Raw genomic sequence first — 16,418 nt, forward strand, 5'->3', positions numbered from 1 at the left:
AAATTGTTAATAAAGATATAAAAGATTAAAATTATACAAATCAAGGTATTATTACATCAAGTTTCTGCGATGCATTGAAATCGTGTATTTTTTTTACTGTACGTTGAATAAAAAAACAAGAAAGTATATATATTTATTTTACTTTGCTTCCAAATACGATTTTTATGCGCAATTTTCTATTAAACATTAGCTATTTATACTCTTATATATTTTATTTAGTATCAACGATTACATATAAATATGTTAGAATTATCGATAATAAATATGTGTATATATCCTTGTTTGAATCGCTTATAAAGCAAGCAACTCACACTTTCCTTAAAAATATTGATTCTTTTAATAAGACCTATCATCCCCTACAGTTTGTCCCATACTTTCTGAAACACCCGGTATATTATATCATGTGTATAATATTTTTATACAATATATATATGTCACCATGTCCCAATAAAATATATATTTATATTTTATTGTATTAGATTATCTTCTGTCTTATTATCTTCTATCCATGTTTCATTAATAGCTGATGTAATTTTGTCGTTGTCCATCATTGTGATATGATTACCTTCCACGTAATGAATTTGCACTTTACCTTCGGTAACCTGAAAATAAGTTTCTTGTTATAAAGCTTCTTATTATTTCTAAAATCATGTAGTCTTATATTCCAAAAATATCTCTACCCAAATTAAATTTACCTTATGTAGACCATAATCCTCTTCAGTAAAAGAGGCAATCGGAAATGTGGGTTTTAGCAATGTTATAGGTGATTTAAGGCGAGGTAATAAAGAAATATCATAATCCTGTATAGCAACTATATGATTGTAAATTGTGAAATATATCAGTTTTTTATTTTCAGTGGTCAATACTACCTCGTTCGGGAAGTAAGCTAAAAATATTTTTAATTTTTCGTTCCATGTGTTACATTTATTCAGCTCTAACGCAAGCTGTAAATAAAAAAATTTTATATAATTTATAATAATAATTGTGCCAAAGTAACATCTGCATTTTATTAATATAAATATAAAAAATTTATTGAATTTTCGAACCATAAAATCTGTTGTTATTCTTATTTATTTCATTAAAATTCCTTACATATTTATTAATACTCACTTATTGTGCTTTTTATCTAAAACTATTATTATCATTTAATCTTGACACATACACAAACATACAAAACAAAATGTAAAACAATTTGTTTTACTATTTCAAGATTCAAATACAATCCCTGAAGATATTCATGTTATAATAAATTATTTATTTAAATTTATATAAGATTAAAATTACACATAAATAGTTTTTACAATAAAAAATCAAAATGTGTTTTTTTACCATTTACTAACCTTTTTCTTGTTAATTATAGTGTACATTTTCAATAAACGAAGTAATACCACATTTTGTAACTCATCTGGCGAAGTATAGTTCAAATATTGATTAGTCCAAAATTTCATTTGATCGGGAGCTCCGTCTATTAATATTAACCGTCCTGAGAAATCTTTAGCTTCTAATAATCTTGCTAATTCAATGGCAATTAAGGATCCAAATGAATAACCCACTATTAGAAATTTCCTTTGATCTTTCATTTTCTTTAATATGTGCTAAGAAAATAAATTTACTTATATGTATACCTATAAATTATTTAAAAATAATCACAATATATATTTTAATTAAATTTAATCTCCTTACAGGCAGCAAATAAGCGGCTGATTTCATCACTGAATGACTTTCATCAGGAATATTAAGTACACCATGTTGCAAACACGTTGCAGAAGATTTAATTCCTAATGCTATAGTTTTATATACGCTTGAACATCCTTCGATTCCTGGTAAAAGAAATATATTGCCTCGATCAACCTCTTTCTTGGTAACAAATTCTACAAGAATATCTGGAACAAAGTCTGCATCCTTCATTTTTCGAATCACCATGTCAAAGCCTTCCAAATTACTCGGCTCAATTTTATTTGTATCGTGTATCTTTCCTTGTTCTGTTGTAATTGTCATTTGTCGAAGTTTAGCAAAATTTAGAGTTTTAATGTCTTGCGCTGTCAAGGAAATATCGAACTCTCTTTCCAACGTTTGCTTAATTTCAACTGCCATCATCGAATCCATACCCATTTCGACCAGTGGTATGTTTAGTGGCACTGTGTTTATGTTCTTTAATCCTATTTTGAAATAAGGTAAGATTTGTATAATAAAATCAATTTTATGTTATTCTAGTTAATCTTTTAAAATTGAATATACAACAAAAATTTTAATTGAGATTCAAATTATTATATTTCTTGGTAAATATGCATAAAAGGTCAGCATTCACCGATTTTATCGCCACTTAAATATGTTGTAGGGGGAGGGGGTCCTTCTGAGTAATTCTACGCAAAAAATACCTAAGTGAGAGACGGCATTGGTTTAGAAGAAATAGCAAATTAAAGTTTTACAATTTTATTACTTTTCTTAGGTATTATAAAGTAACATTAGTTCTAAGAGAAGTAATTTATTGATATGTGTGTATAGACAGTACACGTGTAGGCGGGGAGGGGCTACCGCCTCTCCCCCGCAAGCAGGGATGGATGGGGGTGGACCTTGGTTTGCGTGGAAAGTTTCTCACCCATACAACAATTAGGTTGGGTCAGACCTTTGATTACATTGAAGTTTACCCCACCCACCCCTGCATGCGGGGTAGCCACTCCCCCGCCTACATACGTACTGCCTATATACACACATATCAGTAAATTACTTCCCTTAGCACTGACATAAACTGTTATATTTTTTTAGTTACATTATTTGTTCTTAACTTTTAAATAAACAATGACCGCCGATTAAGATATAAGGAAAAGTTATTCAAGATCACGTCCTTGACAACATATGTCAAGGTCATTAAAATCGGTGAGGTTGCCCAGTTTTTGTATAATTATCTTTTTTATGTGTGTATTTTTTAACAAATAATTGTAGAGATAACTATTAAAAAGTGTAACAATTATTATAGCTTTTAAACTTGTTAAGATAACTTTTACTCTGTTCATCGCTCTGATACTGTTAAAACTACTTGAGATGTAGACAACCAATGGATGTCACTTTTATAGCGAATTCGGTTGAACATTTGAATGCGCCAGTGCGCACTAGTGCGACCAACTAAATTCGTTATTAATTACAATTACATGTACAAAGGAAACTATGTGACAAACAATAGTAGAATAAATCGATATAATTATTATTTGAGTAATCCGTAACAAAAATTCTAGACAAAATTATTTATTAGTTGAATACTTTTGTATTAAAAGACAAGGGCCATTAATTTTTTTTTGCTTTTACTTTCTGTTTTACCTTCTCTTTCTTTCTTTTAGAGATCTTATTTTATCGCTGACTAGATTTTCAGAAAAACAAATTTTTTTTCTAAATATTAATTATAATCTAAAAATTTTGATTAGGACTTAAATTATACAATAATTAAAATGAGAGAAACACGTAGAGGCCTCCTAAGACTTAAAGTGTTAAGTCTGCAGTAATTGTAAGATAATTTTCCAAATATTATAAGTATTCCTGTAATTTTGTGCAAAAAATATATTTTTTAAAATATTACTTATTCGAATAAATATACTTGGAATAACATTTTGATTTTACTTCTATTTTATGGCCATTATATGTATTTAGTATCTTTCTTTGTTTAGCTTTGCATAAAAACTGCTTACCCATTATATGAGCAACTGTTTCATAAATATTCATTGATCCGCCAATTTTTGCTTTTTCAGCAACAACCATACTGCTTACAACAGGTCGATCTTGTAACAGAAATACTTCTAATGTCTTCAAACAGGAAGATATTCGTTGTTGCAATGTACCTCCAATAACCAATTCCTTATTTTCTTCTTGCATATCTGCCACGAGTCCGACATCACCAATAGCACCCCACTGTATCGCTAAACCGTGTAATCCTTCTTCCATCCTTTTCTCACAAATTCTCTCCATTACGGAATTAGCCATCCCATAATTTGTCTGGCCTGCGTTTCCTCTTCCACACGACACGGAGGAAAAAACGACAAAATGTCGAAGTTGCAGACAGATCTTCCTCGACAATTCGTCCATTTTTTTTGTCATCCATGCTTTTGATTTGAATGAATCCTCGAACGTTTGAGGTGATTGATTTTGAAATATACAATCTTTTAAAACAACTGCAAGATTAAATATGGCATCCACTGGTGCTTTTTCTTCAGCAAATTTTAATAGAGATTCACAATCTTCATGTTTCAAATTATCATCGACTGTAACGATCTGTACATCCACACCGTAAGATCGCCATAGCTTTACTCTTGATTGCTGATAACCTGTTCTAATCCCGGTTCGTGATGTTAATACCAGATTTTTTGCACCTCGAAGAGTCAACCAATCTGCTAGCTCTAAACCAAATCCGCCAAGTCCACCCAAAATAACGTAGCATTTATGCTCCAAACAATAATATCGTGGATGAGCGAGTAGTGGAGCATCCAAAGGCTCTTCCTCTTTGTGAACTCTGATAATTATCTGCGAATAAGCAATTAAGAAACAATCGTTTTTTCTATAAAGTAATAAATTATAAATAACAAAGATTTCATATTTTATTTTATTATTGATATTGTTTCGCATTTTATAAACCTACATTTGTTGCTACCTTTATAGCATTAATTAGAAACAAAGAATTGTTTCTAATTTGATATGATAAAATATTCTGTATCATAATTACATATTTCTGTGTATATTAAGAAATAATTGTACCTTGCCAATATGTTTTCCAGCGGCCATATATCTAAAGGCAGCTTCTATTTCATTTCTTTCGAAGACTCTTCTGCATAGTGGTTTAATAGCACCGTCTTTTAAACCTTCTGTTATTGTTTTCCACAACCTTAACTTTTGTTCTGCGTTTGAATAGAATAATTTGTCTAATAAAATGCCATAAAAGCTGATATTTTTAGAAAAGATAGATATATCCAAGGAATTATTGGAAAACATATCAAATTTTCCAATTTCTAGAAAACGGCCACCATTTGCTAAACAGCGAACAGATGCTTGTAATTTCTCTTCGGCTAAGGAATTCAATACGATATCCACCCCACGACCTTTTGTACGCTGCATAATCATTTGTTCAAAGCTTGTATCTCGAGAGTTTCCGATATTGTCTTCGGGAATAGAGGGAAACGTTTCTCTTATAAACTGTCGTTTCTCGACAGTTCCAACTGTCGTAAACACTTCGCAACCTTCGTAAAGCGCAAGATGGATCGCAGCTTGACCAATGCCTCCAGTACCAGAATGGATTAAGATTTTGTCTCCCTTTTTCATTTTACCCTTCATGTATAAAGCATAGTAACACGTGCTGTACACACACGGAATCGTTGCTGCGTCTTCCATTGTCCACTTGTCAGGTATAATCCAACTGAGATATTTATCGGCCACAAGAATGTTCGTCATTCCTCTATGCATAAAAATTTTGAAAATGTATTTATTTATCTAAACGTTACTTTAAAATGACGTATATCTTGCACATTTTTAATTTAATATTAAATTTAAGTTAATGTTACTTAAATTAAAACGTTATTAATACTAATTAATGATACTCATATAAAATAGAAATTAATACTGTCAATTGCAAAAAGTTCTTTCTATCTCGCATATGTATTGATACTCTATATTTTACCCGTGTGAACATAATCCCATTATCCTCTGCTTATGCGTATTGAAACCAACAAATTCTAAGCCAATGAAACAGTCGTTACCGCGTTCGAACGGTGCGATAGTTTCAGCATTGAGTCTGCCAGTAGCTACCATGATATCTCTAAAATTAACAGACGTATAAATTACATTAACGAGATTTTCATGGTTAATGCGAGACATTCTGCTCTGTGCCCAGCAGAGAGTACTCATATCTCCTTGTACCTGTTATAAGTAAACATTAATTAATATTATTTATTATAAAATTTATAATAGAATATCTTAACATACCATCTGCGTAACGTAAGCGCTCTGAACAAGTTTTGGTTCTAACGATGGTAATGATAAATGCCTGTATGATCCCCAAACGTTACCGGAACGTATAACGTTGATGGGTAGGTCCAACTGTAGCTGCTTCGTGTACAACGGTTCTTGTACAGAAAATGTAGGCGCTTTGTCATCTTGAATAAATACGCTTCTAATTATTTTGCCGCCTGGTTCTTTTTGCAAACAATTAATAAAACCGAGTAGTCCGCATTCGAAGTCTTCTTCCGAGACGAGAATTATCTCCGTATCTACACCAGTCTCGTTTTGCACATTCATGATTGATTTCAGTTCATCTACCCACGAAAATTCGTAATTGTTCACATGTACAATCCGCTGGTTTCTCGCAATATTTCGCGTTTTTCTTAATAACAAAAGCTTCTTGTCATTTATTTGTTTTTCCAGTATGATATCCAACTCATACGTTTTCAGGCATGAATAATCGCAGACCGCACCGAATTTTTCCAAAGTCAGTAGAAAACCCTGTGGCATTAACAGAGACAGCAACTGTTTATATAATTTTTTGCTATTTTTTGTCAAAATATCGAAACCAAGGACTATCAAACAATTCTCGTCCTTCGACAACTTAGTAATTTCCGTTGTAGAAACGTTGTCGGGCAAAGAAATATTTGGGAATTTCTCGTGGGTCGTCACGAGTTTAGTGTGGTGTCGAATCTGCGGTAAATCATTTAAGATTTCACTAATAAGTGGAGAAATTAAATCTTCTGGTACCACTTTGTCACTATCATCGACAAATTCGATAATTTTAACATTTATCATATTGCAACATTCGAGTGCAATGTGCGTCGACATTCTTATTGCATCTTGCAACGACATAGTATCTAAATCACGATGAGCAACAAATTTGTATTCTTCAAGAACGGTATTAACTACTTTTTGTCGGCGAGATATAGGTATAGCCACAGTGCCACAGATTTCTATTCCTCCAGATATTATAGCGTCTAAAAACTTGTAACGACGAACAGAGAATTCTGCAACGTAGTGAATGAAATTTATTTGTCAGGCAATTGGCCGCATTGTATCAGTTATTTTACTTACGTTTATCTTCAATTGGATAATCCTGAATTATCTGTGTGTGATATTTCGGATCGATAGTCAGTTTGCGAATTCTTGTTGGAACATAAAGGCTTCTTGAATTCTGTCCTAAAATCATCATCTGTAACATACTGTCCATAAATGTCACCCAATTAGATGTCCATGTAATATGGCCGTTTGTTCCAGTAACCGATGCGCTTTTTAATCCACGAAATGCGCCGGCATATTGATAACCGCGAAGTCTTAATTCCTTATAGATGTCTTTTGTATTCATTTCTTCCTCATCATCGATACATTCAGCAAGATTAGCTGATATTTTTTCATTTTCAATATTGGTTGGAATTCGTACTGTTCCAGTAACAATAGCATTATCTCCTTCGATTATTTCAAACCTATTGCTACCTAGATATAGATGTAAATTCATTAAACGTAATATAATTTTATAAGATATCAAAATTAATATAAATATGTCAATATGGAGCTGAACCTTACAAAAGCAGTTGACTTGTGAAAAAAAGAAGATTCCGCGCTAAGATTAGTTATTCTCATATATTTTCTCTGTATATTTTTTACATTTTAATTATAGTATATATTGCGCCATAAAAGCAGCATAAGCTTTAAAATCTAATTAAAAAATTAAAAACTCACGCTAGAAAATTAATTGTTTACGTAATAATATTACCTTCTTGGATCGAGAGAGTTAATTCGATCTCATTTTGTTGTGATAGCACTGTAGCACGAATAAAATTAACGTCTTCAAATACAATTGGTGTATTGATATATTCTTGGTTTTTTAACGATGCGATCATTTCCCAGATATAAAAAAGATATCCCATAGCAGGAAATAAATTTTTTTCATTAACGACATGGCCCGTTAAATACACAAATTCTTCATCAGATGTACTGATACTAACAACTATTTCCTTTTTGTCAATTATTTTTTTTTTTATGAATTTGCATTACAAACAAATCTTCTGAATGATCCCATCTGCAAACGTCATTAGAAATTATTATATAATCTTCATGTAAACGAATTAATTGTAGAAATTACTCAATTCAAGATTTGATGTAAAATTGAAGCTCAGATTCTAAAAAATCACTGTTATCTGTTCTTTATAATAGGCATAAAAGGATTAACATATGTATAAGAATACATTTATCTTTGAGATAAGTAAGGTGATAGAATGTCTTCAAAATACAGAGATGTAATTTTGAAATTAAATGATAAAACTAACCAAGTTCGAAAAAGAGTTCAAAGTTCTAATTCGCTATTATATTGAACATGTTCTCTTCTGACTATTTCACAAAAATATTTCAAAATTTATGAAAGTGTTTGTTTTTTTCGATAATTTGTCCATTTGTGCCTAAACAAAAAATATGCATACCTTATGAGAGGAGAAATCATTGGGGTACCGCGGCTTACAGGAAATTCCACTGTCGGATAGAGATTTGCAATCTGTGGCTGCAATCCTGCGTTATAAAGTTTTCCGATTGATTCTAAAAATATCTCATTATTATGATTTTCGGTTCGTTCATATAGCGCTACGTTTGTTACTGTAGAGTATAAATAATTGTTTAAAATGTGTTGAAGAATATTCTGAGGAGATATTTCAATCGTCACTGTATCTTTTGGAACTGAACGTATCGTTTTTGCGAATAACACCGGAGACAACAAGTGATTTGTATAATATTTTGAACATAAAGGTATAGTATTGGAGTACTCGTGAGAGAATGTTGTCAGCCACTTTGAGCTGTAAAACTTTTTTTGTGGTAATGTTCGGTTCAAGTATTCTTCAGACTTAGCTACAGCAGGTTTGATGTAACGACTATGAAAAGGTATATAACCACAAGAAATTTCTTTTATAGATATACTATTCGCCTAAAAAAATGAATAAAATCATAAGTAGATATTATTAATTGCTTGTTTTAACAAAACAATTATAAAGAAACTAGATAGAAGAAAGATTATATTGTTTATAACCATTAATATATACCTGCAATTTGGTGAGGAATGTTTTTATAGAATTTTTTGGTCCGCTTACAATAAAATTAGAAGAACTATTGTAACAAGCTATATCGATATCCGAAGGACACATAACTTTTAAGGTTTCAAGGTCAAGATTAATTTCAGCCATGGAGCCATTAATTATTTTCGACTCGTGAAGGGCTAAACCGATGAAATATGCCGACAGAATCGTTTCTTCGGCCGTTAAACATCCATCGGCATATCCACAGATTAGGTCACCAATGGAGTGACCGATTATAAAATCGGGGATTACACCAATAGATGTTAAAAGATCAACTAATCCAATCTGCGATACATATAAAAGAAATAGCTTCCCATTTGGTTTAAATAAAGATTAGGATTGTGAAGTAATTATAAAGTAATTTTTTTTAATTATCTTTATAAAATTTGGTATATAAATATATATATATATATATATATACCTATATATTTATATACCATATATTATAAAGATAATTAAAAAGAATTACTATATATATATTATATAATATATAGTATAATTTATGAAGGCCAAGCAAAGAGTTTTTTTTCTTACCTGTAGTCCAATAAGACCCAATAAAAAATTAAAGATATTGTCAAAAATATTTTTATTATTACTTGTTAAAATATCTGTAAGTGATATGCCGTAAGATCTCAAAACGATACCACATTTCTGGATTGCCTTGGCAAACACTGGGAATTTCATTAGCGCGCGACCTATTAAAATTTTAATAAAGTTTATAAATTTCAATATACAGATATGTACATGCATCCGCGTATTTAGATATTTAGATTTTTTTAGTTATCGGTAAGGGTACGTAAGAAACTCTAGCCTCTTCCCATATTGTAGTATTTGTTCTAGGATAAAATTTAATTTTACTTGTTAACTATAATAAATTAAGTTCTTAATAAATAGTAAGCAATAAATCAAACTTTTATGTATATATTATTTTAAGTTTGATAACATACTAGATAAGAATATGTTATGATCATGATCGTAACACTCCATATTTGTAAGTTCTGTATACTTATATATTCTATAACTTAAAATTCTTCTTTGTTAAATGTACATTTAAAATATTTTATAATAGTATATTTACTTACTCATCCCAAACCATTGAGATCCTAATCCAGAAAATATAAAACAAATCGGTCTTCTGACATATGGAGTATGTTCTATTTTATTAATTGTATTATGAGATATTTTAGACCCAGTTATCATGTATCCTCTGTAAGGATGACCTTCTATATCATTATTATGAATATGATGTAGCAGAGATATGAACTCAGCATCTATTGGTCGATTTCGCACCTGCATTCAGTAACAAGAATGTACATCCTATAATTCTTGGAATAATTTACAAAAAAGGACGATAATATTATTTTATTCTGCAGTGTTTTACTTTAGCAATTATTAAATGCATTATTATTACTTAATATATTAAATAAATATATATTTAATACATTGACTTTTTTGTGCAAATTCGAAATAATTTCGAAAGTGATTATGTACGTAAATATCTTTTTAGACACTATATAAATACACGTATGTAGGGGAGACCGGGGCTAAAACGTCAACGGGGTTGAAGCGTCAAATCAAATATCTCGGAACCTGTATATTGTGCGAACTCGCTATTAACATTGTAAACGCTGCTTATGGTACCCATGTGACCAACGGAGTTTCGGCAGGTTACCTGCCGTATTATGATTTTTACGAGGGCAAACGTGTTTTCGGAAGGTGAAAGTTACATTTTCTGCGCGTGGAAATTTTGTAATATCTGCAATAATATTTGCTCTCCAAATCTCGAGGTACGTGATTATAAAGAGTAATGCATGCTGAACACGAATCCAGTGTAGTTTTTTCATTATCGTTGATGTCTAATATTTCGTGGGCGATCAAACCTGAAACTTGTGTTTGGGGCTAATCGGTCAGTAAGCAGTCCGGATGCATTTCCAAGGCATTTCCGGGCATTTCCAGGCTCATTGCATATGGAATATGGGTGAGACGGGAATTACAACCGTTCAGACACCGAATAGAGTCATCGGACGTCGAGGAGTGAAACAAGTCGGGCGAGTGACTTTTGCGAAAAGAGGAATCCTTGTAACTATTTTTTAATAATGTTTCGCATAAAAATTTTAAATAAATTTTTATATTTTTCTCTTAAAAAACAATTATTAAAATGTATCCTATCATTTTTCAGGATTAGATGTACGTATATGTATTGAAAATGCAGTGTGACGTTTAAACCCCGGCATTTTTGAGATTTCAATTTTTCCACCGTTGTCGTTTTTGCTCTATACCGGTTAAACAAAGCGACGTAGACAAAAATTTCCTATATAAATTTTGTAGCTAAAGGTTCACTCTTTACAGTGGTATACCACATTTAACTAAAATTATTTATTTTGTTGTTAAAAATCGGCACCGAAAAAAAAACTGACGTTTAAGCCCCGGTCTCCCCTATATTTAATTGTTATGTTTGTTATATTTATATAATAATACAAAAAAACTAATGTCAAAAATTATTTCTGAAATAAATGAAATAAGCCTTTATAATATTTGCTTACATCATCTAAGATGCTTTTAACTGCTTCCTCCGTACGACCAGATACAGCTACAAGCCTAGGTAAGTCATCATTCGGAGCTCCATTGTTGATTTTTTGTTTAGGATTTGATTTTAATAATATGTGGTTATTAACCCCTCCAAATCCAAAAGAATTGACACCTACATAACCACCCTCCCATTTCGTTGGTTCAGTGACAATCTTTATTCTTCCTTCGATAATAGCAGTCAATTCTTTTCGAGGACGCTTGAAGTGTATAGTAGGCGTAATTATACCGGTTTCCATCGCTAATAATACCTTTAAAAAACCATATCTTTTTGCTAGCAGTAATTATTAATTAGTAATTGCTATATATGTATGTATAATTAAAACAGTATAAGAAAATATAAATTGCTGTTATCACACTTTAACAAAGTCCATATTAAATTATTTATTATAAATATACCTTTGCGATTTGGCAAAGGCCACTGGCAGCTTCGGAATGTCCAAGATTCGATTTCACTGAGCCCAACAATAAAGGAGTGTTTCTTTTAGCGCATAAGGCCTGGTCAATGGACATAACTTCAACGGGATCACCGGCAAGGGTACCAGTTGCATGAGCCTCCATATAAGATAATTCATTGGGCATGATTTCACATTCCTCGTAAAATTCGTCCAACAATATTTTGTGCTTTTCGAGCGATGGAAAAGTAATACCTTCTTCTTTAAAACCATCGCAATTCGTTTTACCGTGTACGAGAGTCGCATATATTCTTCTTGCATTTTTTGCCTTTTGCAGATATACTACCGCGACCGTATCGCTACGCATATATCCAGTGCCTTCCTCGTCAAAGGGTTTACAATAACCATCAGAAGATATAACCCCTAAAAGGCAATTAATTCATGTTATTAAATAATGTTCTTCAAGCTTCGATTCAATATCTAAATTACTAAATTTAAGAATAGAAAGCAAGCATGGGCTTATTGAACATTATAGACAAAGAGTGCGATTGTTTCGCAGAGCATGTTATTGGATAAACAAAAGAAAAGTAAAATAATAACATAATCTTAATATAATTCACACACAACAAGAGTTTGTTGATTTCGATCAATTTAAAATACGAGGTTATTCTCGTCCGATTTGACGTGGAAATTGCTCAGATATATCGTATTAATATAACAAGAACGACATATGATCAATGATTATCTGAATTAATGATTATTTAAAATCTGAAATTTGCGTAAAGATGGAAATAAATGAGATATAAATAAACATATCAAAAAATGTTTATGATCCATACAATAAATAATATACACTATAATAAGATATAATAAATACATACCTAGATGGTAAAATTGAAATTGTACATAAGGATGGAGGCATAGATTGGCGGAAGCGATAATAGCCGCGTCGCACTCTCCGGACTGAATCAGGTCGTAAGCTTTCGCTATAGCAACGTTACTTGAACTACATGCAGTATCAATATTATGCGACTGTCCAATAACGCCGAGCCAGTAAGAAATTTGGTTTGCCATGAGAGAAGCGTTGCATGCAGTCATAGGTAATCCACCAAACTAATCACAATACATATTTCTAAATATATTTAAAGTATTAAAATGTACAAATAATAAGTTAAAAGTTTATTTTTAAAACTGCTTAAAAATTTATTGTATATAATTTATCTATACTTCTTATACAGTAAGGAAACAGATTTTTATCTTTAAAACAAGAATTTTACACAGTTATCATTTCTTTAAATAAATTTCTTTTGATTATGTGTTTTATATATTAATTAAATATGTCATACCCGAGATGTACAGGAAAAATACCCTTGAGTCTCAGACGCAGAAATTGCTGTAAAAACACTCGTTCTTATTCCCTGTAATTCTTTTGGGTTTACGCCTGCATCGATAATTGCTTCGTAAGTATGCTCGAGTAACATTCTAATCATAGGATCCATTATATAAGCTTCTGTTGCGGGTATATTGAAAAATTCTGAATCGAATTTCTCGATATTGTTGACTTTACCAATTCGATAGGGCATATCATAAGCTATATAAAAAATAAATATATTAAAAAGTAACAAGTAAAAGGAGGCTTTGACAGTACAATGCGGTTGACAAAGCGTACGTTAACGTAACGTAGTTAACGTTATAATAACTAATATATAATTATACATCGGCTTTGTTTTGAATAGTCAGATCTTCAGCGGTGACAACTGAATCAAAATAATCTCACACTCTCCAACGAGAAATAATTTCAAAATTTGGTGGTCTAAAAGTAGTAGTATAATCTGCGAGAAAATTCAAGTAAAACTTAGGGTAAATATGCATAATAGGGGACCCAGCCCCAATGACCTTGACCTTGACATATGTTGTCAAGGTCACCCTCCTGAGTGACCTACAGAAAGTTTTAGCCGTCGCTCGTTTTTTATTAAAAAGTTATTAACAAAAAAAGTTTCAAAAATATAGTAGTTATTTTGAGTATTGAAAGGTATAAATGACTAATAAATATGTCGAAATAGTTCACACATACACTTTCCTACATCCTCACTAACCTACATAGGTTAGATGACGCGCTTTAAACACTTAAATACTTTTAAAGCGCGTCATCTAACCTATGTATTTTTTAAAATATCCTACCTACATAGGTTAGATGACGCGCTTTAAACACTTAAATACTTTTAAAGCGCGTCATCTAACCTATGTATTTTTTAAGATATCCTACCTATACATAGGTTAGATGACGCGCTTTAAACACTTAAATACTTTTAAAGCGCGTCATCTAACCTATGTATTTTTTAAAATATCCTACCTACATAGGTTAGATGACGCGCTTTAAACACTTAAATACTTTTAAAGCGCGTCATCTAACCTATGTAAGTTAGTGACGCGCTTTAAACAGTTAAATTTCATGGCAGAGAATAGTTAGTATATTGAAAAGTATATATCTCTACTTTAACAAAAAGACTGTTCAATGTATCAACGATTAGCTGCTTTAAATGACTTTTCTTTGTTCATAAATGTACTATTTTTACATACACTTACAATTAGTCATTTATGCCTTTCAATATACTCAAAATAACTACTATATTTTTGAAACTTTTTTTGTTAATAACTTTTTAATAAAAAACGAGCGACGGCTAAAACTTTTTGTAGGTCACTCAGGAGGGTGACCTTGACAACATATGTCAAGGTCAAGGTCATTGGGGCTGGGTCCCCTATAATGCATATTTACCGATTTTTTTCCGTAGAATCCAAATCTGAAAACGAAAATAATGAATTGGCTCTATTTTTTAAGAAATACGGTGCTCCCGTTGTTTTTCTACAGATGTTCAAAAATGACCAAAAACACGTTTTTTGGCACTTTTGACCCCGTTTATTTAAAAAACCAAAGCCAATTTAGTATTTTCAAGGCCAGATTCTTATTCTGCGGAACCAAATTAGTAAAAAATACCTATTTTCTTACAAACAATATGAAAACGATAAGATTTTGTTGACCAGTGTAATATATATACTTATTTCTACATAAAAAATAATAATGTTTTTAAGGATTTATAATATGCATCTGGATCGTTTTCAATTATGATATTAGAAATAACGAAGCCATGAAAATGTTTAAATTAATGAAAGATAATTTATAATTTTCGACATAAATTACGAGGATTGTTTTCGTTATATATGTATATATTGTGTACGTATATGTAGGGTTACACAATTTTCTTGGATTCTGATATCGTTTTTAAAAATTATTGGATTAGGTATTGCAAATCTTTAATTACGATTAATATATACGATAATATAAAACGAATATTTTTCCTAATAAGTTTTGAAAATATAAGGAGGTTGGTTGCCGTCACATTGCGGGGCAGGCGGCGAGAGGGGACGATTGCGAGAGAAAACTCTAAATAATCAAATTTTTCGACGCTTGAAATAAACGAGTTTTAGCAAATAAATATGTGGAATGCATTTAATTAGCTGTTTCTTAAGGTTTTAAATTAAGGTTCTTAAGGTTTTAAATTAAGGTTTTAAAGTTGTTTGTACAATTAAAATTAAAATGCGTTGAAATGTGGCAATATGCTGTTTTATTTTTATAATTTTTTGATAACTATCAGTCTTCGTAAAAGTCTTTCCTAAATATGTAAAGAATTATTTGCATCTATTCTCATTAAATTCTTGTCATTTTTAATAGGCTTTCGAGAGTTACATTACAGGTGTCGTAATATTTTTGCGTAATTAATTAATTACTCGACAACCATGCAGACAATTGTCTTCAACTTTGGCATGGACGACAGATTCCCATATAGACGAATATCCTCCATAAATTTGAACTAATTCTTATCATATTGATTTGAACAACCAATCTCCTTAATGTTAAAAAAAAAATTATTACAATTATTCCACCGTCCATGATCGCTCGAACCAAGATCCGCCTTGTTAAAAAGATTTTCTTGAAATTCTTTTAAATTGTCGCTATTAGGAAATCGGCCAGCAATACCAGAGATTACGATTTCTTCTTCAGCATCGACGCTGATATACAAGTTCGGTCGATTCATAGTATCTTTATTTTTTCGAAACAGACAAATTCTACAACAAAATGTCTATTTATTTTTTGAAAAAACAGACATAAATGTAAAATAAAGAAAATAATCAAATACAATTTAATATTATATACATATACGTACCAATAGGAAGTGGAAGCACCGTGGCAATTGAAACATTCAAGAGTGAAGTCGAAACTAAATCATATCTGCTCTATATTTATAGTTTCTGTGTTATATATGTATTATACTTCTACATACATGATAATGACAAAGCCGAT

At 31.1% G+C, this 16,418-nt stretch overlaps 1 protein-coding gene across 1 annotated transcript; it reads right to left on the reverse strand.

Annotated features, from left to right (window-relative positions):
• Positions 1-124: 124 nt before the first annotated feature.
• On the reverse strand, positions 125-16,401 carry LOC139771373 (fatty acid synthase-like). Its single transcript, XM_071704100.1, is given in 21 exon segments — positions 125-602; positions 696-944; positions 1,341-1,595; positions 1,684-2,159; positions 3,681-4,509; positions 4,741-5,434; positions 5,657-5,895; positions 5,962-6,986; positions 7,054-7,452; positions 7,733-7,985; positions 7,987-8,038; positions 8,436-8,929; positions 9,045-9,362; positions 9,612-9,772; positions 10,160-10,367; positions 11,621-11,914; positions 12,063-12,481; positions 12,940-13,171; positions 13,405-13,649; positions 15,990-16,183; positions 16,282-16,401. Coding segments are annotated over 20 exon segments (7,140 nt in total). The 5' UTR covers positions 16,153-16,183; positions 16,282-16,401; the 3' UTR covers positions 125-467.
• Positions 16,402-16,418: the final 17 nt, after the last annotated feature.

This window comes from Temnothorax nylanderi, unplaced genomic scaffold (assembly GCF_030848795.1).
Source record: "Temnothorax nylanderi isolate EJ_2023f unplaced genomic scaffold, tnyl_v1.0 TNYL_tig0039_pilon, whole genome shotgun sequence".
Lineage (NCBI taxonomy): Eukaryota > Metazoa > Arthropoda > Insecta > Hymenoptera > Formicidae > Temnothorax > Temnothorax nylanderi.